The sequence below is a fragment of the Eutrigla gurnardus genome, assembly GCF_963514095.1.
Source record: "Eutrigla gurnardus genome assembly, chromosome: 18".
NCBI lineage: Eukaryota > Metazoa > Chordata > Actinopteri > Perciformes > Triglidae > Eutrigla > Eutrigla gurnardus.
In genome coordinates, this window is record NC_139929.1 from 12,573,570 (window position 1) to 12,596,299 (window position 22,730).

A 22,730-nucleotide genomic window follows, 5' to 3' on the forward strand; every position below is an offset into this window, starting at 1 on the left:
CGATTCAGAACTCATCAATACCGACCAAAAGTAAACAGTTAAGACATTTTATTTTGCTGTGTAGTAGAGTGTTGATCATTTCCTTTTAAATTATTTAATATATTCCAAGATGATATTTTTGTGCTTGAAAAAAATGAAAAATACACAGAGATGGTTAGTCAGTCATTTTCAAACGAATCGTCTCTCTGCTGACTGTTCTCAAAATGCAAGTGTGGTACGACCTCACAGTCAGGTTCCTCCCTGATCAAACCCGAGAGCAGTGGACGCCAGGCGCAGTGATGAGGCCACAGCAGGTAACCGGGGCAGACGCACCAATTAGAGGCGACCTTCCCACCAACTTCTGAAGGCGAGAGGGGCAACACTCGGCAGGGGTGGCCCTGGATCGACACGCTCAGGACCCACCCACTTTACCGACTGTGCCCCTGCCCCACAGCAGCATATTGACCTTTGACCTCCACCCCACCGCCTGGTGAGGGTGAGGGTCAATGAGGTGGGATTATCACTGTGGCAGGGAGTGGTGTCTACCAGAGCAGAAGTGGAAAACTTCTTCTTTTTACACCCTATTACAGGTTCAACAGAAATTAAAAAGTTGATATGTCAAGAGATGATTTGATATGTCAAGTACCTATACAGTCTTCGATATTGACTTCTTTAATACAGATGTCAGAAAGACCCACTTTAAAGGCCACTAAACGCGGTGTGTAAATCCCCAGACCTTCACGGAAACACATTAAATGGTCATGAACTGTAAACAATGGGTTACGCGTTGGTAGGCACAACGAGCGTTAAAATTAAGTGTCGTTAGCATGAAAACATTGCAGTTAAGTCAGTCAGGATGAGATTTTTCATGCTGGACATGTGAATTGAAGGCATCCACATGACTTTACAACCGTCAGAGCTAGTGACGTACTTTGAAACAGTGAGAATGACTGTTTATGGTGGGTGGGAGTGGAGGTGGACCGGTCAGACAAAGACAGGACTTTCAATAACAACAGACCATCAGCGGTTCAATCCCCGTCTCCACCAGTGTCCTCGTACATGAATGTGTTAGTTTGGATCCCGACGGGCAGGTGGCAGCTTGTATGGCAGCACAGTGTATGAATGGGTGAATGTTGGTACAGCGCTTTGAGACTAACATCAACACAAAATAAGAATATAGGCCCAGGAATAAGCACAATCCTTATAATAGAGAATTAATATAGCACTACACATGGACATTTAATGGACAGGATATTACACCACTACCAGAGAAGCTCTACTTCCTGGCCAGCGTCAGTAAGTCAACAGTCCTCAGATTGCGACTAAAGATTTGATCAAACTAGTCTTGCATTACATGCAATCATCTTCAACAATATCGGCCATTATTGCACATTGCATGGGGACCCGATGTTTAGTGTAAAGAGGACTCAGAGGCTGCAGCAGGATTCACGTCAAGCAGGCGTCAGCGTTTTCCCTTCATGAGGGAGAAGAACCAGGCGTCCAGCTTTAGCCCATGTCACCTCCTCATCTCCTCCTAACACCTTGTCCACCTTGACTTTCCTCGCCGTATTAAATAAACAACGCCTTATCCACCAACGCAACAACAAGCACCCATGCAGCCCGCCACCGCCCTTCATTTATTCTTATTAACAGCATCAGGGGGAGGGAGGCACATCGGCCGCGACGTCTGCTCGGGAACAGGACTCCCCATCTCCGGCTGACTGATTCACTGGAACAATCAACGGCGCGTGGTGGTGAGGGCGTGAGCGTTAGCGTGTCCTAAGCTCTTTTGACAGGACTTATCAGCCACGCTTTATCACGCTCTTATACTTTGTGACAGTTGTACCATGCGCCTATAAAGATGGCATCTGATTGTCTATTGCAATTACATGAGTGTATGAGCAAAGGATGCAGCTATGACGGACACAAGGAGGGTGGGGGAGGGTGGGGAGGGGTTCTCAAGATGTTCTTACAGTAAAGTTATTTCCGTGGACGCGAAGAAGAAAAATATGTCTTTACCTCTGAAGGAGAAGGAATGTGTATGCTCATATTTTGTCTTCACATGTTGCCGAACACAATCATTGCAACCGTTGAATACCTTCAATAACATCTGTGCCGAAGGCGAGATTTATGAAAATGTATCATATATGAGTAAATATACACAATTCTCAGTTGTAAGTGATCTATTGCTTTATGCGGTTCGTGTAACAACGTCTAAACATATGGGAAAGAGTTAGTGTCAGAAAAAATTGTGATTGATGCTCAGAAAGAGCCGTATTAAAGTGAGTTTTGTATGGGTTCCACTTCTGGAGGTGTGGTCGGCCTAATAAAACATCTGTCATGTTGAGGGATGACTTGACAGCCTTGGTAATGTAGATATTAAAGGATCATTCGGGTTTATTACAAGTTGAATGCGATTTAATTTGTTTTGGATATCGCTTTAATCAGTTGAGTAATATTGTGTACGTTAGTTGCTCTACGAGACATTGTCATTGAAGCCTCCGTGTTTAGAGGTTACACCATACCTACATGTATGGTAGCTGCTGGTGGAGGTTCTGAACGCCACATTAAAAAATGTACCTCCACGACACACACAGAGGGCGTGTGGGAACGCCGGCATGGGCTGCTTGTGTTTTCTCCAATAAATGTCGATGCAAATTGATTCCTGAGATTGAAAATAACATGAAGTGTCCTCAAAAAGAAAAGTAACTTTCCCCTTTCAGTAACACACGGTTAACTAAGACTGAATTAATTGATTACGCCAACAGCAGGAACAGTCCCATATTCGGGAATGAGCATAAGAGGAATCTTCCCTCAAAGTAAACACAGTTGTTGCTATGGAAATAAGACTGAAGTTGGGATAAAACAGAATTCTCCTTTTAACTTTTTGATTATGGGGCTAAGCGAACGCCTATATCTCCTATAGATGTATGTATACGCTGATCCTCCCCTTAATCACCATCTGTGGAAAAGTGCATCATTATTTTGGAGTCGGACATCTGTTTGATTGCTCAACTCAAATCGTGGCTCGGAGGGTTTTATGTGGCTGTTGTGTATCTGCAAAATACCAGTTTACCATATGCATGCATTTATGCCAAGAGATCTTCCTCCGTTGTTTTTCATTCCCTCTCTCTCCGTCTATCTCTTGCGAGACCCAGCCTCACCTTGGATTGCATAAGGATCCCAGGTGTGCAGCGAGACCCGAGTTTTACGAGATGCAACCGCTCAGCTCATCAATCACAGAGATGGGTGGCTGATTCGGCACGTTGGTGCTAAAGTACATATGTGTGACCCGGGGCAAGGAGATTGCACAAGATTGCACCTTAAGTCTCTCACTCTCTCTCTCTCTCACACACACACACACACACACACACGGAAAACTGTTGAATTAGCCGCCTCGATTGCTCCTCACCCCTTCTGCTGATCTACCTCAGCTGCAGCTTCTTGGCATTTTTCTGTCTACGTGTGTGCGTGTGTGGTCATTCATGGGGTTATGGGTTTGGCCTGGGGGAAAGAGGTGAATTAGGGGTGAAGGAGGCCAGAAAGAAAAAGGCAAAGGAGAAAGTCAACACACTCAGCTGAAAGAGTTCAGAAAACAGGCCTGTAGCAGTGGTTAGAAAATGTAAAAAAAATAAAATAATATTAAATTATTTCTCCTGAATCACGCACATGCACAAAATTTTAAACATTTTTAATTATCCTATTAAAATGATTTCACTCTCGGCCTTCAAGAGAGTTGAAGTCACATCGTGTGGCCCTGTCACAATCCTCATCCCTTTATTCAAATGCTCCACAAATTAGCCATACATTTATCCCCCCCCTGCTCCATCCAACCCACAGGTCATGCCACTTAACTTCAGCCTGCCCCCCTGCTGTAATAGGTTCTGATAGGAAGCCTCCAGGGAAGTTGACTTCTCACAGAGAAGTGATACTAAAAGTAATTGCAGCTGAAACCCTGTGACGGGGGGGGGGGGGGGGGGGAGCACAGGGATGATGGCATTTAAAATAAGCATAGAGGATATTTGGAGGGGTGGTGGTGGTGGAGGGGAGTGGAGGAGCTAATAGAGGGACCCCTGGGTGGGCAGAGAGCAGAGAGCACTGCCCTCAGCCATTTAATGTAATTTGACCTCCATGAGAAAAAACATCAGCAACAGTCTCCCTATTTGCATATTTCTCCAACTCATCTGCATACGTCACCAGGTCGGTGAGGGGTTTTTTTTATTTTTTTTTATTTTAATCCCCCGTCTTTTTTTATTATCACAGTTTGGTTTTAATTTGAGATGACTAATTTATTTAAACCTGGAGTTAAATGCAGAGCACTTTCTCTTTGTAACGCGTCTCATTTCCCTAATGATTAAAAAAAAAACAAGCGGCCGATGACAATGAACAAGGAACATAAACAACATTTCATATCATTAACTTTGAATATGAGTTGTTAACTTAATGACCCCCCCACCCCCCATCTCACTTTATTATTCTTGTGTGAAAACCAGCTAGTTATTTTTAATGAGGACATGGATGTGGTGCCTGGTGCTTGCGGCTGACAGAGGAATGCTGTAAGGAATGACCTGGCACAATACTTTCGCCATAAAAACAAAATATTTTATTTTATCCCAAAGAGAGAGAAGAGTCTATCTGAAGACAATTTAGTTCCAGTAATTTAAATGTAAACTCTCCCTTAAGAGTTTGCCATTGGCAGGGATTAATCCAATAACACAGATACAAAGTGTTTCTCACTTTCCATTTTAAACGTGAATCTAACTACTGTTATTTGTCTAGTTTCCTTTCAAACTCTACACTTCTTCTACAAGGTAATATTTTACATATATGGAGAGTTGAGTGCACTTTCTTTCCTGAAAGTGTTGTTGCGCTTGTTTGTACAAATGAAAAGTAACAGAAATAAATGTGTAAATACTTAAAAAGAGAGCAGAGAGTTTGAGAAAGAAGGTGCTCTACTCACCTTCCTGTGTCACACACTTGGTCAACTGTTGCATGTAGGGCATTGTTGCTTTGCTTCTGTTACTTCTGTATCTGGTCCTGTGTCTCCGCTGTCGATTGACATACAAAATTGCACAAAATACACTAACAGAATATATGCTTTATTATTATTATAAAGCTCCCACATTAAACGTTTTGAGTGTAAAACATATTTCGACTGCTCCCAGCCCATGAACTCACACACTGTACCAGTCCAACGTTAAAATGGGGATGCAAGCAAACTTGAGACTCTCTTCAGGCTGTTGAACCCAGACAATCTTCTCAGGCGTTGCGGGACCAAACCAAAGTTCAACATCAGTGGATACAAGATTACGTTTAATGAAAAATGATGCCCTTTGTTGCTCTGTTTCTAACTAATATCAAGCTGTCTTAATACAACACTTCCCAACACCAGTTACGAAGGAACAAGTGGAAAAACGAAGTAACTAAAGTATTTCCTAAATAACTCTATATTATATAGTAGATATAAACGATTTCAAACTAATATTTAGATAATTATTCGTTTGAGAAGATGAAGAGTTGTGGGTCCTTCAGTCAGTCCACATTCCATAACGTCATCCACTTAATTTCTAAATCAGCTTGAAGACCGGAGCAAAAATGCAAGTCAAGTTCATTCACATAGAAGTGCTTCCATTCATATAGAAATACCTTCTCTGCCGGCCTTGGGGAGCGAGTGTCTGGACTTTCCTGCTGTGATCATTGACGCACATGATACATCTATTTAGAGAATTTTGTTGTTGGATCGGTGAATGTAAAAACCATAAATACGCTGCCTTTTTACACGAAGCAACAGACAGTGATGTCTTCTTTTATGAGTTTCCACACAGCTCCAAATTTGGGCCTAGTTTTCCTTCCCATTCAACTGTGAAGTGCATGGGATCTCCATGTGAGCAACTCGACCTCCGGCCGGCACAGCAATATAAACCATTATACATTTTTTTTTTTTTCTTCTTATATCTCTTTAAATGTATTGCATGTCAGTCCTTCAGCTTGAGGCTAGTTTGGGTGTTTTGAGCATGCAGGCATGTGTGTTCCACAGTGACAGGCATGGATAAGCAGAAGACAAACAGATCGCTGAAAGGTTAAAGACGGGCTAATTCTCCAATTCACAGTGTGCGCTGTTAAGGGCTGCTCTTATTTTCACTGGCTGCGTCCCATGAAATGAATTACAGCCTCTGTGTACAGTACAATAGCCAGTGGGCCTTGTCGTCGAAGTGAAGGGGCAGACCCTCCAACCAAGTGCCAGTTTGGCCTCAAAAGAAGACAGTCAGTGAATGGCAGAAGTCGGTTAAGCATTACCGATTCAGTTCAAATGTCATAAAGAGAGTTCTCCTGCCTGATGTTTGTGACCCAGAGGGACAGCCGCTGATTTGTGCGTTTCAGTGCAGTGTTAATACCATTTGATCTTGAGGGAAGACCAACAACAACAACAACAAAAACCTCTCCTTTTTTCCAGCTAAATTTAACAGCACATGACACACAGCTGATCGCTGGCCTCTATGAAAAGCACCCGCAAACGATGGGTGGTGTGAAATCGACATTTGGATAGGAAAACACAAAGTCATCTCTGTACCTCCTGATCCTCTAAAGTTGTGCCGCTGCACACACACACACACACACACACACACACACACACACACACACACACACACACACACACGGTGAACTATCTGTTCATCTCAAAGAGGCCTCGGCATTTCACTGACTCTGACCCATCCGAAACCACCAAGTGTTTGAAGTGAAATCCTGCGGATACAAACACACGGTCTCACACACACACACACACACACACACACACACACACACACACACACACACACACACACACACGCTGCCTGCCTCGGGGTGGAAGGTGGGAGGGTGAGTCGGCAATGAAAGATGCTGTTGAGGATGCCGGCGCTGATAAACTGATGATAGGATGCACACAATAGACTCCAGTGTGTGGCATTTAGCTTCGGGATCAGTTTCACGCATGCAAACAGAAACGGACACAAATGCATACATATATTCAGTCGTGCTTAATTTTTTTTTTTTTTTTTAAACATTCACACATACACTATCACTATTATACCTCCTCATGGAGATATATACATGTATGTCCAACACACTCAGGTCATGCCCGGAGGGAGGGAAACTTGCCTTTTGTACAGCGCTGGCGGACTCCCCTTGTGACTTTCACAGCTGTCATGCTACTCTTTACAGCCTTCATTCATCTACTAACCTCAGGGACAGGAGCATGTGATGATGCCACACAAACACTCACACACACACACACACACACACACACACAAACACACACACACACACAAATGCATAGATACAAGTCATAACGTTAAGAAACTCGCCAAGTGCTGACATGGTCTTAATGTGGTGTGTTATTAGTCCTAATGTAATTTCACACTGCTCTGCCATTGCTATGCTAATGATATGGTTATCAAGTTCTTGTGTGTGTTCGGGCTAATTATATCAGTGTCTTTTTTTTAAATGTGTTTTACTGTGTTGTTGTGGGGAGAATACGTCTATTTTGAAAAGCAAATGTGATCAAAAATGCCTTAATTCACATGATTGTGGTGAAACTTCTTTCCACTCGCCATGATCTGTCTGTTACAAAGCCAATACTGAAAGTTAGATCATTTCTGATGCAGTTTAATCTGAGCAGAATCAATCATGTGTGACTGAAGTGTTTTAGTCACTGTAAATAAAGGCAGTGCATTCATTAGAGGAGATGATTTCATATAATTAAATCATCCTTGAACGCTTTCACAACATTCTTCATTAAAAATAAGACCACTTTTCCATTGGGGTTTTATTTATATATATTTTTTAAATCCCATCTACAGCTAATGTGACACCACAGACTTCAGAGCTTCAGTGGTGAGTGTGACACTCGTTTCACAGCAGCTCTATAGAACTGTTGACTAGATTATATGAGTTTTTTAGCTCCGTAGCCAGGAGTGTTATGCACCACGCCAGTTGGCTTTTGTGCTTTTTATAGGTGACACAGTGTGATAGAGCCTGCCCTCAAACCCTCCATTACAATCATATTGGTCTCTTCCCAACTGTGTTCCTATGGGGCACCGTCACTGCCAAGACCAGCTGAAGTTTAGTCAAAGACATTAAGAGAGCTCCTCCAGGGACAAACATCCACAGAGAGAAGGGAAGACGAGAGAAGAAAAGAAAAGAAAGGAGATGAGAAGAGATGAGAAGATACGATATGAGACGAGATGAGATGAGATTTGAAAAGAGAAGAGATGATACAATATGAGACAATATGAGACGAGATCAGATGAGATGAGAAGAGATGGGATTTAAAAAGAAGAAATTATATGAGAAGAAATGTGATTTGAAGAGAAGAGATGAGACGAGGAGATCGGATGAAATTTGAAGAGAAGAAAAGAGAAGAGAAGAAGAGTATGAGTGTGTGTGAATGGGTGAATGTAGCGTAAAGTGCCTTGAGTGAACAAAAAGTCCAGAAAAGTGCTTTATAAATGCAGGTCCGTTTACCAGAAGAGATGAGTTGATAGTAAAAGTCTGAACTCAAGGGCAACTCACTAGCTTTTCCAGGGCTTTAAATTGCATCTCAAAGTCTTCATCAGTGGATGGAGTTTGCTCAGTGGCGCCAGAGATACTATTGTTGTCATCGTATCATCATCATATGCTGGTGATTCTCACTCTATTGGGTCTGGACAAGATCATTTGGGGGATTGACCAGGTGGTTGTGGAGATAAAAAATAAAAGAACATAGTAAAACATGAAATTAAACATGTTAGACTGGGGAACGGTTTGTACAGTACATGGTAAATACCAATGATATAATTTGCCTCAGAATAGATTTTATTGAGTGTTAAGTCAAGTGTGCATGCACATGAGTTTCTGGCAGGGGATTTCTGGCGGGTCAGACTGAGAAAAACAATCCACAGGGCCTGAAGCATGTCAGACAACACCTAGAAGATGTTCAAACACAAAACAAACTGAGGGTCGGGAACATCAACCTCATCAGGGTCACAACTGGAAAAGTAAGGTCTTTTGTTGAAATGCTTTTAAATGCTCTTTATCCGACCTTCCACCTCATGCACACATTCATAGTCGGTGGGATATCTCACATATTCCAGCTGTAGCAGTAACTCCACTTCAACTCTACTCAAGTGACCAAAAGAAGAAGAAAAAAACAGATTTATTTCTCAGAAAGACATATTGAGAAACAAGAATGTCACTTTTCAAGCCTGCAAGTAAGAACAATCACACCCCCACACTCATACAAACACGGAGGAGTGACAGTAGCTCCCTCAAGGAAGAGTGCTGCCATCTCTCACCGTGGTGGTCATCAGCGCTAAACTCCTGTCAGGTTCCATCTCACAGCCTGACGCACACACACTGGTCCGTCTCAGGCCAGGACAGGCTCTCCGAAGGGGTCAACGTGTTGTCACACACACCGAGGAGCGGTGTTGTTGTTGGCAGTCCATACCTCCTCACTATTGTGCATGTCACCTCACACACGGGAAACCTGCTGTGGCTATTAGCGTGCCAGCATGGCCCGGGACGCTTTGGGCCCGGGAGGACTTCACCCTTGCTTCAACCTGGCAGACATCTTTTATTTATTTAAATGTTATAATAAGTGAGCAGTTCTTTCTTCTGCATAGTTTACAGGCGGTGCATATTAAAAAAAAGAGTCAGGGACAGAAATAAACAAAACCTCTTTTGTACCGATACATGTTTTGAGTTCGGTACATAACAGGCCTGCAGTGATGCATACTTACATAATGAAATGAACATCATTATAGGCTATTCATTTTGGAGTAATCGTCACAATTCTTTATAATCTAGGTCAGTAATTTTCTAAAGAAGTTATATATACATGTGAATAAAATATAATATATATGTATGTATATATATACACACAATTGACATGTCCAGCTCACCTATGTATGTACACTTTATTTTTGTTTTAAAGATTCCAATAAGGGATTGTACAAATATTGGGGTTAAGAGGTTATGTATTTTAGCTTTTACAAAACGGAGGGTATATTCATCTAAAGTCAGAGGCAGTATTTTTTTTGGTTGGGGGGTGGGGGGTCAATTGGCAATTCACTTTTAGTCATCAATGGCGAAAATAATTATACCAGTTTTGTAATTAAAAAAAGGGTGAAAAATCAGCCCTGCTCCTCGTGCCATTTTCATTCTTTACAATCCCTTACAAATATCTTAAACAAAGTACATTGAACCTTAGTGAGTACCACAGCAAGTTGTGTCTTTTATGTATTTAAGTTCATTTCGGGTGTGATGTCTCCCTTCATATCGCTGCACTACTTAGAAACCAACTCTGAACTGTATGTTTTCAGTTCTTCACAGCGAATACGCGATCTAATTGTGACTGGATTGACAACTTAATCCTCGGAGACACATTTTTTACACATTCAACAGTTGTGTCAAATCTCACTTTTCAGACAAGCTTTCCTTGATCATTTCCTGTGATGTAAATGTTCACTAAGGAAACATTTCATGTTTTGTTTAATGTCATTTTTGATCATGAGCCTGACATTCACAGCTGTCTCACAACTGGGACAAGAAGAGGTAAAAAAAAAAAAAAAAAAAAAAAAAAAATCTTGGTTGAAATGCGTTTCCACTCAAACATCGTACATCTCTCCCAGGTGACTGCTTAGCACTGGCAGTAATTGAAAACTTGCCCCTAGCACCGTGTGCATGAGTGTGTGTGTGTGTGTGGGGGGGGGGGGGGGGGGGGCATGTGTGAGGCATGTGTAAGTGCAATAACTTTTTTTTCTGTGTCTGAGCATGTGCGTCTGCTTGTATCGACATGTATGTGCGTGTCAGTTGACAGTTGACAGTGTGTGTGACATGTATGTGTGTGTGCATGCATCCTTTGTGTGTCTTCATCACTCGGCCCACAGGTTCACACTAATAAGTCCACCTTCTCCCGATGCATGTTGTTGGGAGTTTAACCATTTCCCCCCCAACAGGAGGACGAATTAATAACATTTTGAACACCACCCTCCCTTCCCCTTCCTCCCCCCCTTTTTTTTGCTCTTCCACGACGAGGGGCCAAATCTCTTCAGCATTTCCAGCCCTGTGAGCTAATTTGACAGCTCACGGGGGTGACGCTGATTCCACTTCGCAGAGACAGGTACCCTAGGGCTAGCCAGCTGGATCGCAGCGGATGCTTACAGATTTGGCTTTAGCTTCATGCTGGGTGTCATCTGTCTCTTTGGTCTGGCGCGGGATAATTTTTGCGTATGTGTGCGTGTGTGTGTGTGTGTGCGTGTGTGTGTGTCTGCCCTGACATCATGTGCCTGAGCAGTTTGTGCCTGGCAGGCCTTGTCTGTCCAGGTTGGCCATCAAACACAGCCAGCATGGCCCTAATCTGACGAGGCACTGCTCCAAACATGCCACAGCAGCCCGAGAAGTGTGTGTGTGTGTGTGTGTGTGTGTGTGTGTGTGTGTGTGTGTGTGTGTGTGTGTGTGTGTGTGTGTGTGTGTGCGTGTGTGTGACCCCAGGGCAGACCCCCCTTTTTTTGCTGCTCCTTGCCTTTCTCCTCTGCTCCGTCCCACGTCGCATATCACCCAACGCACACACAAACTGAAGAAAAACTTCAAAACCCATCAAGTTGAGCTCAGACAAGCGATTCCCCTCCGCCTCACGGTCTCAACTCCTCCTCTCCGCTCAAGTTGTAGTGTGTGTGTTATTTCAGTCCATATGTGTGTGTTTGAAACTCCGCAGCCAGGAGAAGCAGTTTTTTGCTCACCGCAAATAGAGAGATATCCTCGTCCAGCGCTCCCTCCATACCCACGTCTGTCACTTTGATTGCCGGCACTTTGCGGGACGCTCTGCCTCAACAGGTTTGCAGCCTCTCCCCCAGCCTGTTGCCCTGAGTCGGCTTCGACACTGCCTCTTGGAGGAAGAGGCGATCCCTCCCCACGTTAGGACGGGAGAGGACAGGGGACAGACCCCATGGGAGAAATGACAGTGCGGTTCCTGTTAATCTCCGGGACGAGCCCCGAAATGGCGACGGGGCCCGCCGCAAACGCTAATTGTAGCCGACACACTGGTCTCCCCCTACACTAACACACACACACACACACTTCCAGTCCCTTCCGAATGCCTCAGTGTGGATCTCAAGCTCCGAGGAAAAGGGGCAGTTCATCGTCATCGCAGGATAAGCCTGACAATGTTTCGTCCCGTTTTGCTGCGAAAGACAAATATCTTCCCTTCCCTGAAAAGCGCAGTATGATGAGTACATATGCTGATTTTCAGGCTGCGAGCCATGTTCCGCCACTGTGTCCTCCCATCAGGCCTTGGGACAGAGTGACTGCATAAGGGCCGGCAGTGTGTTTATTTGGGTCTTTACCTTCCTGCTGCACTCCATTCTTCAGGTTGTACTAACTACCTTTGAGTCTATTTTCTGCTTCCACCCCCTCCCACCTCCTCTCCGTGGTGGACGGCTCTGAAGCATCCCGCCTCCAGGAGGCGGAGGGACGAGAACGTGGCGGCGCCGGGACAAACGACCTGCTTGCAGCCCAGGGACTGGGAGAGAGAGCCAGTAGATGAAATGAGGAACTAGATATGGAGAGAGAGGAGGGCAGCAGCGGGTAGGTGGGTTGCTGGGCAGCAGGTCCTCTCTACCACCCCTCCACCCCCACCTCCCCTCAGGTCTAGAATCCTTGGCATCCTGTGAGTAACACCCCCCCCCCTCTACCATCACCACCCCCCACCTGTTCAGAGCCACGGTGCAGTGAGTGGCGTTCAGCGTGTTGTGAACACAAAGTAGCGGCCCCGCGGCCCTCCGCCTGGACCTCGGTGTCAAGACCCAGCCGAGCTGAGAGAGAGAGGCTGAGCAACATGAGAGAGAAAGAGAGAGAGACAATGGAGAGCAGCAACATGCAGTATAATTATACCCAGTGGGTAATGCAAGCACCGTCGTTACAGGGGCCGTGTGGTCGGACCGAAAGAGCGTCACCGGGGTGAGCTCGCAAAGGCCAGTGGGCATGTTTGGTAAACCACAATCACAGACCTCCCACTGCACGGCTGGAGCACCGTTGGTGGAAGTGCTGCAGGAGATCATCTGGATGCTGGGCGAGCGTGAACGCGCGGGGGGTGAAACGCCGCTCCTCTGGTCCTACATGCTGTGTGCAGATCGTATGTAAACGACTAAAAAGATGAGGGAGAAATATTGTATATGAGGAGGAAAGTAGGTATTGTGTACACTATGTTCAGGTAACAAATAACAATAAACATCTTCAGTGGCTTAGACCTATAGAGAAAATGTGAAATAATAATGTGTGTGTGTATATAGACTGTATATATTATCGTATATAAACAGGACATTGTTAAAAATGATTTTGGTAAAGACGGAAATTGGAATGATCAATTTGCGATGAACTTATTTCTTAATTTCAGCTTCATTCATAATTTCTAACCAAACCAATGCAATCTAAATTGCAGAGCTTCTTTAAACTACATGATAGTATATTAAATGGGGCAATAATACATAAATAGCACAATATAAATATTAATATGCTCTCCAATAAACTAATCAAACATTGTTGCTAAATTGCAATTAATTAAACTGAATTCAGATTTTAAGCCTGAGCAGAATTAGAAGTAAAAAAATAAGTTTCCATTCTCTTTTATAGCTTTAAATGTTGTCTTTCTTTCTTTGGGACACTTTTGGAGAGTGTCCCAGTAAGGCTGTGCGTTCTGTGCAAGGGTGTCAAATAAAAAAGCACAATTCACTTAATAGACCTGTGGGACAGAAGAGAAACACATGATCTGCTCTCGTGCAACGAGCTCTCGCATGCAAACTGAGCCCGAGGATCAGAACAATGGCAGATAATGATGCAGAAGGATATCTCCTCGTTATGTTGATGTTGGTTTTTGCCCTCCAAATTCTAATATGATCTGGAAATTTCAACTTTGGATAAGTTTAAGAGTAGTAGACATTTGCAAAATCGTATTATATAAAAAGTATTATTTCCAACGCCGAATAAAGTGTACACAATATAATTTGAACTGCAGGTTTTTGAGATGTTCAGAATATATATATATATATATATATATATATATATATATATATATATATATATATATATATTATTTGTCCGCAAACTAGATTTGTTCTTTTTAAATAACTCTTATTATTTGTATGTAGAAATAGGTTTAGCTGTTAAATTATAACATGATTTTATTGATCTACAATACAATATTCATAGTATCTTTTTAATATCTTTTTTTATTATCGTCAACCACAAATTAGATTTTCATGCTATTCTATTCCATCTAAATATGGTGATGCATGTTGCATTTAATTGGCCTCTCTACCATTCTCTAAATGTTTTTAATTTCACCCTGCAGAGTCATGCATAAACAGAACAACGGGACCCACGTTCCTGTCACAGAGACCTCCGCTGGATCTGACATGTTTTGCTGTAGATATCTTCTTGTGCTTCTTCAGACAAACATGAGGCTGCAGCGAAGGGTTTGTTTTTATCTCTCGGCTGTTGATCAATCATTTAATCTCCTTAATAGGCCCAAATCAAAACTAATGGTGCATGTAATAAGTGTTTAACTAAACAATGTGGACAGTGGGGGACTTAAGTGGTGCCTTAATGATTTTCTCTTAACTGAGCATGACAGTCCTAATGAATTTAGGGCTGGCAAACAAACTTTTGACAGCTAATATTCAGCGTTTGCACCAAACAGTGCCTCTTCTCACTCCGACTGAATATCTGCATATAATTTGCTCTTGCCGCAAGTGCTGTTTATTAATACATTTATGCCAATATATTTGCATTTCATAAAGTGTAATACGAGCATTTGCTAATCCAAGATAATTCAGTCACCGTGGCTTTGCCAGGCCTGGATTTTCAAAACACATGTGAGACCTTTGGTGCCATCTTGTGGTGACAGTGTTATTTTTTTAATAAACATATAGCAATGTTGTTGCATATCTTCGTTCATCTAATTTTCACTATAGTGTCATCTTGATGAATGCAAATTAAATAATTATAAATGTATGCATCCCAAGAGATACTGAGACATTGACACAAAACTTAGCCTTGTCCATACTAATACAAAGGTTATAGTATGTTTCACAATGTATTTAGAGGTATGTCTAGGTTGTCTTGGTATAGGTATCTCCTGAAGTATCACTGCAAGTGCCATTGTTTTAGGCATGATAGATTTAATACTCAATATTAAATGCTAAATACTCAACAGTGAGTAACAAAATGTGGACATTCTCCATGTATAAATATTGGATTCATATTTACTAAGTCTTGTAGAACTACAAAGTGCCACTTTCAACTAGGAGCCCCTCATTTAGGCTTCATAACAAACAGGTGGAATTATTAGTCGTTAATCATCATCAGTGAATGCTTTATACAGAAGTTAACAAGCCATTAATAATAGCCACGTTTGGGTTGCCAGGTTGTTGAAACTTCTGGTTGCTGTTTTGGTAATAATGCAGTTCTAAGTGTAGGAAATTAATAAATAAATACGTTCTAATCAGCCATCCAATACAAAACACCATCTATGGGGGGACACAGTAAAATTAATAACTTGAATAAACATTAGTTGCAATGGATTTACTTTTTAATTATAAAGTGGTAGCGCCTATTTGTTTCTAAGCTACATAGTCAAAAGAAAATAGGAGACTTTACCTATCCCTATATTATTGGTCAACTTGGTACACAAGTAATATGTGGAGTTTTTGAAGTAGGTTATGATAACACTTTATTCCACCACAGAGCAAGACTGACATCTGCTGTTCTCAGTCACGCAAAACCTCAGTCCCTCAGCGCGCACACACAATCTTCTACAGACATTTAAAACGTCCAGAGTAAAAGGCGCGTTGCTGTAGTTTACCTCAATTCAAGCCTGCAGAAGAAAGTATTCTAGCTGGACTGGTTAAAAAAAAACAAAGGTTAAAGCGCGAGAGGACCGCGACCTAAAGTGACGTGACACCCCTCTCCTAGCCGCTTGGTTCAGTCCAAGGGCTCGTACCCGGAAGTAGTAGTAAATATTTACATTTCACTCAGCTGACTTCCATTCACATGACTGCAATTAGCAAAAGACCGTCGCGGGTTTTTCATATTGTCGTCTAATAGTATATCTTTAAAACGTTGATTGCGTTAATGACAGACGGTTTACGTCAGCTAAGGAGCTCTTTCGCGTTCACAATTAGCTGCTAGCATAGCTGAGCCTAGCATCTGGGACATTAGCAGAATTGCAGTTAGTAGCTAGTTAGCTGCTCAAAGGGGGGACCAAACTTTGGTCCAACAACGAGAATTAACTTATCAGCAAAGTTTGTAAAAATGGACAAGATTGCTAAAGGTAAGTGAAAGAAAAGCCATCCTCATTGTCGTCATGTGAGCGTGGTTTGGACGCAGTTTACCTCTCTGATATTGTTGATGCTACAGCTATTATCATTTAGTCTCATTAACCGTGTGAGAAACTTTGTGGGTTATTTTGTAGTGAATACATGAATGTGTTGAAAAGTATTGCTAACAAACAGGATGTGAACTTGTCAGAGTAATGTCGTAAAATGCTGTGTGGTGTTCATGTTTGAACTGAATGTAATGTTTGGTGCTGCAGATGTGGGTGATATCCAGTCGCGCCTGTTGGACCACAGACCGATCATCAGTGCAGAGATCCGCTACTTCGTGAGAGAGTTTGAGGTACAAGGCCTGAGCATTGTGACAGATGTGTGTTATAATGACTGTAGACCATTTACGGTTACACAGCACCTTGTGTTTGACTTGTGTGTTCAGTGCTACAGATATTTTGACTCTTTTTTTTTAAACCATTATTTAGATGTTTAACCTTTCACACTACTATCACTATCAGACACTGGGAATCCACATGTCAGGAACATTCACACCAAGTTATGTGCCACGACTCGCTTGTCAGTATTAGAAAAACGTCCATCCATGGACATTAATTCCTGTGAGTGCATAAAGCCTTAAGATCAAAACATCTGTAATCCAAATGTTTATTCTATGGTTTCTTTTTTTGAGAATTATGTACAAATAAAATTGGGAAAAATAGCAACATTGGTATCCTGTTCATTCAGATTATTCCTGGAGGCCTGTTTTCACTCCTCTACTATAATGGAGAGCTAGACAGCTTTTTCAATACACTGACATACTCACGATTAACCAGATAACGGAAATTCACTGCGACTTATTGTGAGTGTTTTTTATCGTGATGTGCAATAAAATCCTATATTGCCCCATCTCCACCATGTACCCTAATAAAGACACACAGCATTTATCTTCACGACCATTCCATGGAGGGCTTTTGGAATTTTGTTTTACTCATTCAGTGAACTCTAATATTTTTTTAGTCTGATTGACATTTTCAGAAGTATTCATAAACAAATAAACATCTTTGCTGGAGTAATCAATAAACTTTAAAGATTTTAAAGATAAAGATTTTTTTTTCACTTGTTCTTGAAAAGACAATGCCAGGAAATGATTTCAGTTAATTTGTTGCATGAAAGCAACATGTTAAGACCCAGTGCTGGACTAAATGACTTGAGAAGCTTATGTTTTCCGTGATGTGGTGTGTGTGATGACACTGACCTTTCCTCTGCTGCTGTTTAGGAAAAACGTGGACACAGGGAGAGCAGACTGCTGGAGAACCTCAATAAAATTGTTCCAGAAACAAATGAGCAAATGCTGCCCACAGATTTAGAGGGCATGCTGTCTAACATTGTTAAACGTTGTAAGTGTCCTCCGTCACACTTTCTACAATTTAAATGCTAAGTTTGTGTCATGTCATGCTTGACCTAACATTAGTTACACACACTAGGATTTTGTTGCCATGTCTTTGGAAGAAGTTGGGGAACACTTTCTATGACACTTATGTCTGTTAAACATATTTACAATATGTTTTAATCTGCTTTTAATTTTATATCCAACACTCATACATATCCATAATGGATTTTGATAATAACCACAACACTTGTAAGGTCAAGTATCATAATGCTTCACAATTGCTGATCACTGACGCTTTTATATAAGGCATCATAGAAAGTGTCATCAAAAGTTCCAATATTTAGAGTTTGTGTTTGTCCTACCAGTCTGCATATTCAGCTACAAAGTACGTACACTCAAACATTCAACAACACGCTATTTTGCATAATAAGACATTTTGAATCCCAATGATGGACAATGACACAAAAAATACTTTGACAAACAATGGCAACCCTAAAGTTTTTTTTCCTATGTTGTGTTAGAGTACATTTTGAATACAAATATTAAGCATGTGTTTGTGTTGCTTTTCTCACAGTGGAGGCTGCTAATCACATGGTGGAGAGAGTCCAGCAGAGGGAGCTAGAGGCCCAGCAGGTAAAAACCAAGGCAAGGATTTATAGCGCAGGTGGAAATATTATCATAGCCTTTAAAAAAAGGTTGGATTACAGATTATACAGACATTTATGATAGTAGTCTCTGTGTGTAAGCATGTTTAGGAACAATGAATGTCCAAACATCACACTTAGCCCTGTGTACACGGCTTCAGCTTATCAGCATCTTCAGTGGAGTGTATGAATCTAAGAGGGTGTGATGGCTAAAGCAGTAAAAAAAAATGGAAATTGAGACAAAAATCAATATTCTCATATTCTTATGCCCTTCCAGAGCACCCAGCTGCAGGGGAACATGGAGCGTTTGAAGGATGAGTGGGCAGAGTTTCTGAAGGAGCAGCAGAGATTAAAGGAGGAGGTGGATGAGGAGCATGCCAAGGCTGTAGGGCAACTCAGCACCCAGTACAGCGAAAAGAAGAAGGACGTGACCAAGTTTGGACCCCTCTAATCAGTTTGTGAGGGTGTGAGTGAACAAACCTCTTATTCCATACGTGTGCTTGGATGCGGACGTCCGTTCTGCACGTGCAACACGAAGCTATCTGCTTTGATTGATGAACTTGGTTGTGGGTGTAAAATGTAGAGGTTTTTGCGCCGGCACAAGACTCAACATTTTCCAAATATGAAAGTGTGATTAACCATGTGACATTTCACAGGTCATCAAACCCACAAGTTTCTGTTTTTTTCAGAACATGGAATTTTCACGGTAACCTAAAAGGTCTGGAACATTTCATTTTTTAAACAAGCAATCATTAGATTGTTCTTTGGCCGAGAAGTTTTCAACATTTCAAGATTTTTTAATGGATGCCTGCCTGAAGGGTGCCGATGATAAATTTGCGTCGGCCTCAAATTGAAAGCAACCTGGAGTTTGGCACCGAGGCGAGATATTCTAAGCACTGGAAGCCAGATCATTAAATGTTAGAAAAGCCCTTCTGAGCAGGTGTGTTTAAAGCACAGGTCAAGTGTTGTAGAAACGAGCTCAAACAAAAAAGGTTTCCAGAACAAGTCATCCCTCACCAGCTCTCCCGTGTTTGGAACATCGGACCTCTGACATTAACTTCAAGTAAACCAACTGTCCATGAAGTAACTTTCTTTATGAAAGATCTTGCTGAATTTGAATGATTAGCAGCAGCTGTTTTTTTGTTTGCTCTGCCACCCCAAATCCGAATTTGAATGAGTCACAAATCCAATATTTTTATTGCTGTTTAAACAGAAAAAAATCATAAATCAAATTGTTTTGCCTTCTGGTTAAAACTGTTTTTATGGTTGTGTATACATAAAAGAAGAGTGATAAACACAAACTTCAAGTGTTCATTTATATTTCCCCTTCCCTGTTTATCACATTCATTGGACACAGAGGCATAGCTACAGCAGAAACACTCACCGTTTAAGTATTTATCACAGTTATAACACTGATATAAAGTTGCAATAGGAAGTTGTCCGTCTTGACCCTGGAGTGGAGAACCCCTGAGGTTGATGTTAGGCTTGCAGCACTTGTAATGAAGTGTTTTGCTTCTGCTCCAGACAATGGTGGGTTCTTGGACAGGTTAATGGATGGGTGGGCACGCTGGGCACATTCCTGGCATGGCTGAGCACAGAGTTCATCTCAGACAACGTAATAGAACAAATATTTGACATACCCCCCCCCTTCACATCCCTACCACACACTCCTTTAAACTACCCAGACACCTCAGCTGTCAAATGCCTCATCTGAAGAAGCAGGTTTGAACTTCACCTCATCCATCAGCTGAAGTAAAACAGACTCTCTGTAAGAAAAATAAGAATATAACAAAACAAGCCAGCAGTGGAGCCCCTCCACCGTGTGACAACACGGCTTAAGTGAACTCGGCTCTGTATCCCCTTTCACAGAAGCTTTTTTTCCATTTGGCTAACAACGACCCGTCCCCCAGAGGTCAGAGAGGGCACGTACATGCCAGCAGATGGACGTCTGCATGTGTTTTGTGTGCATGCCTTTCCTCTGCCTCGGTGACTGCAGCTGTTCAGCTGGGAGACGGGCCATCGTCGGCTAACACGGAGCGACAGTACGGAAACACCACTGCCAGCAAGGTACCTTTTCATCTGCCCTTGTGCATCTTTTTATTTTATTGGAAAGAAAGAAAAGCAGGGTACATGAAAGGTCACCATTATGGTCATGCGAGTGTCAAATATTCAGGAGTAGAGCCATCGGTTTAAAGTAACTTGTTGGGCCTGATAAGGACAGGATTTATACCTTCTAGAACGAGTTACGACAGTGCTGTCAGATTTTGAAAAGGTCAGCAAAGTAGCTGTAGTAGCTGCACATGTTCCTTTTAGACCAGGCTGAGGCAGTGTGGGAATGCTCCCAGGTCAGAGTAACCTTCCACCATCTCCAATTGCTCTACAAGATCATTGCTGTCAATAATAAAAACTCAAATTGACATTTAAGAGACATGATGGTCTCATCACATTCGAGAGAAGGCAGACATCTTTCGTGCAGGTCCCTCTGAAACTATAGGCAACTCACACCAAAACAATAAATAGTACATCAGGTAAACTCTTTTATTTTTTTATTTTGGGGTGAAATGTCTCTTTGATTGAAATTTGTTTATTAAGGATTAACCCCTTTTAGATGTATCATCTCGTTTTGGAGGGGGTACCAGCTATATTACACAATCATTACATAATAACAGAGAAATGATGGAAAATAAATAAATAATAATACATTTGAAAAAAGAAAAGAGAGAGAGAGAAAAAAGATAGGACTTTAACTGATCTTAGTCTGTTTGAGACCGAGCGACTGCAAAAGTAACAGGTTTGTAAGTAAAGCCAGAAATCTCAGCACCAGGTCAAGTAATTCTTGACTGGTGATCAATAAACGTATTGTAGGCTAAGAGGAGAGTCAGGCTGCTGACACAGAAACGATCCCTCTACACTGAACACAAAGACAACTGCATTTGCAGAGAAGGGGTTGGGCACCAGCTGACATCTCCTCTTATCATCCTCTTCAGCCTGCTGCTTCAAGTCTCGGGACCCTCGTTGGTCTTTGTTTTTCGTCTCCACTGTGCATCAGAGAGCTGCATGCTCTTCCTGTTTTGAAAGGAGAGCCGTGCTCCCGGGCCGCGGAGCTGCTGTTCCCTGTGCCAACACAAATGGTGAAGGAAACGGCAGCACCCAGCCGGAGCTCCGCTGGGCAGCGGACAGAGATAAGGGGTGTGCTGCTTAATGCAATCTGATGCTCTGCCTGAAAACGAGCTTTCCACATCCACTGGAAAAGGATGAGATGTATCACAGGGATGAAATGTGCACGGTTACATATAATGATGACATACGCTGGAAAACATCATCTGATTTTAGTCGTTCAAGGCTTAAAACTGTTGAAGCTCGTAGTTTGAATGACAGTTTCACTTTAATCGGCCCACAACGCTACTCAGCACACACTTAAGCCCTCTCAACATCTGCTTGTAACGCTGACCAAATCTCAACACTCACTGGATGCATATGAGGTCTGCCTTCCTTATTTCTGGCCACCAAAAATGTATTTATGTAGTTTCTGGATTTGTTAGAAAATATACCAAGTGCAGTCCGTGTAGATGATAGTTTAAAAAAACATCACACACTCTCAAATTATAATATTATATTGTTTATGTTCAGATTAATCTTAATAGGAACACTACCACAACCCTTGGCCTTAAGATTTAACATATCAAATATGGATATTATAGGTTTGTAATTTTCATAACCCTACAGGTAATTGTCATTGCAATATTTGTACTGTGTTCATCACAATGTGTCCACTTTCTGTATATGAACCCAATTCCCTCTATGTTACTATCTTGCAGTCTTCGTGAGTGTTAGACAGGTCAAACACGGCATGTTTGAGCACACTCATGCTATGGCTTGATACTTAAACATCTCAGTGTTGCCCTCCTTTACTGCTGTACTTTTAAAACGCCAGCAAAGCTTGAATTTCCTTGAAGAAACAAATAAAATACACATGACCTCAGAGGACGACTGCAAACTTGGCGTGGCTAAATATTTAATTTTTGGCGCGATCGCCTTTCATTTCGGCCGACTGATGAGAAAAAGCAGGTCTAACGGCAACACAGTTTCACTGTTTTGTGTGTCGGAACAATAGAAAACGAGTAGGTATTCATTCACCCCCGCTTTCCTGACAGCTTATGAGAATTTTCAGTCTCTGCATGTTCCCTCCTTCTCTTTTGTGCTGCATGATGGGCCCCTGTTACTAAATTACTAAGGGGTCCAAAATGAAAATGCCAATGAACAAAAGCGCCGTGCTTCCAAGTTAATAACCCGGCATAAAACCACCCCTGGGAGTCGGTGATGGGTCCTGGGCGCATGGTAATGCAGGTGGCAATATGAATTCTTTGGCAATAGCAAACG

The 22,730-nt window shown here is 42.1% G+C and overlaps 1 protein-coding gene across 1 annotated transcript; it reads left to right on the top strand.

Annotated features, from left to right (window-relative positions):
- Nucleotides 1–16,030: 16,030 nt before the first annotated feature.
- bloc1s5 (biogenesis of lysosomal organelles complex-1, subunit 5, muted) lies at nt 16,031–19,651 on the top strand. Its single transcript, XM_084033709.1, has 5 exons — nt 16,031–16,321; nt 16,583–16,665; nt 17,593–17,713; nt 18,281–18,339; nt 18,628–19,651. Exons 1-5 carry the CDS (start codon nt 16,303–16,305, stop codon nt 18,799–18,801), a joined length of 456 nt encoding a protein of 151 aa, XP_083889835.1. The 5' UTR covers nt 16,031–16,302; the 3' UTR covers nt 18,802–19,651.
- The last annotated feature ends 3,079 nt before the right edge of the window (nt 19,652–22,730 follow it).

What these genes read in the sequence shown, in the direction of transcription:
- bloc1s5 (XM_084033709.1), top strand. An exon ending in ACTTCGTGAGAGAGTTTGAG is followed by an intron (nt 16,666 to 17,592) that starts GTACAAGGCCTG and finishes GCTGCTGTTTAG; the next exon opens with GAAAAACGTGGACACAGGGA. An exon ending in GGGAGCTAGAGGCCCAGCAG is followed by an intron (nt 18,340 to 18,627) that starts GTAAAAACCAAG and finishes ATGCCCTTCCAG; the next exon opens with AGCACCCAGCTGCAGGGGAA.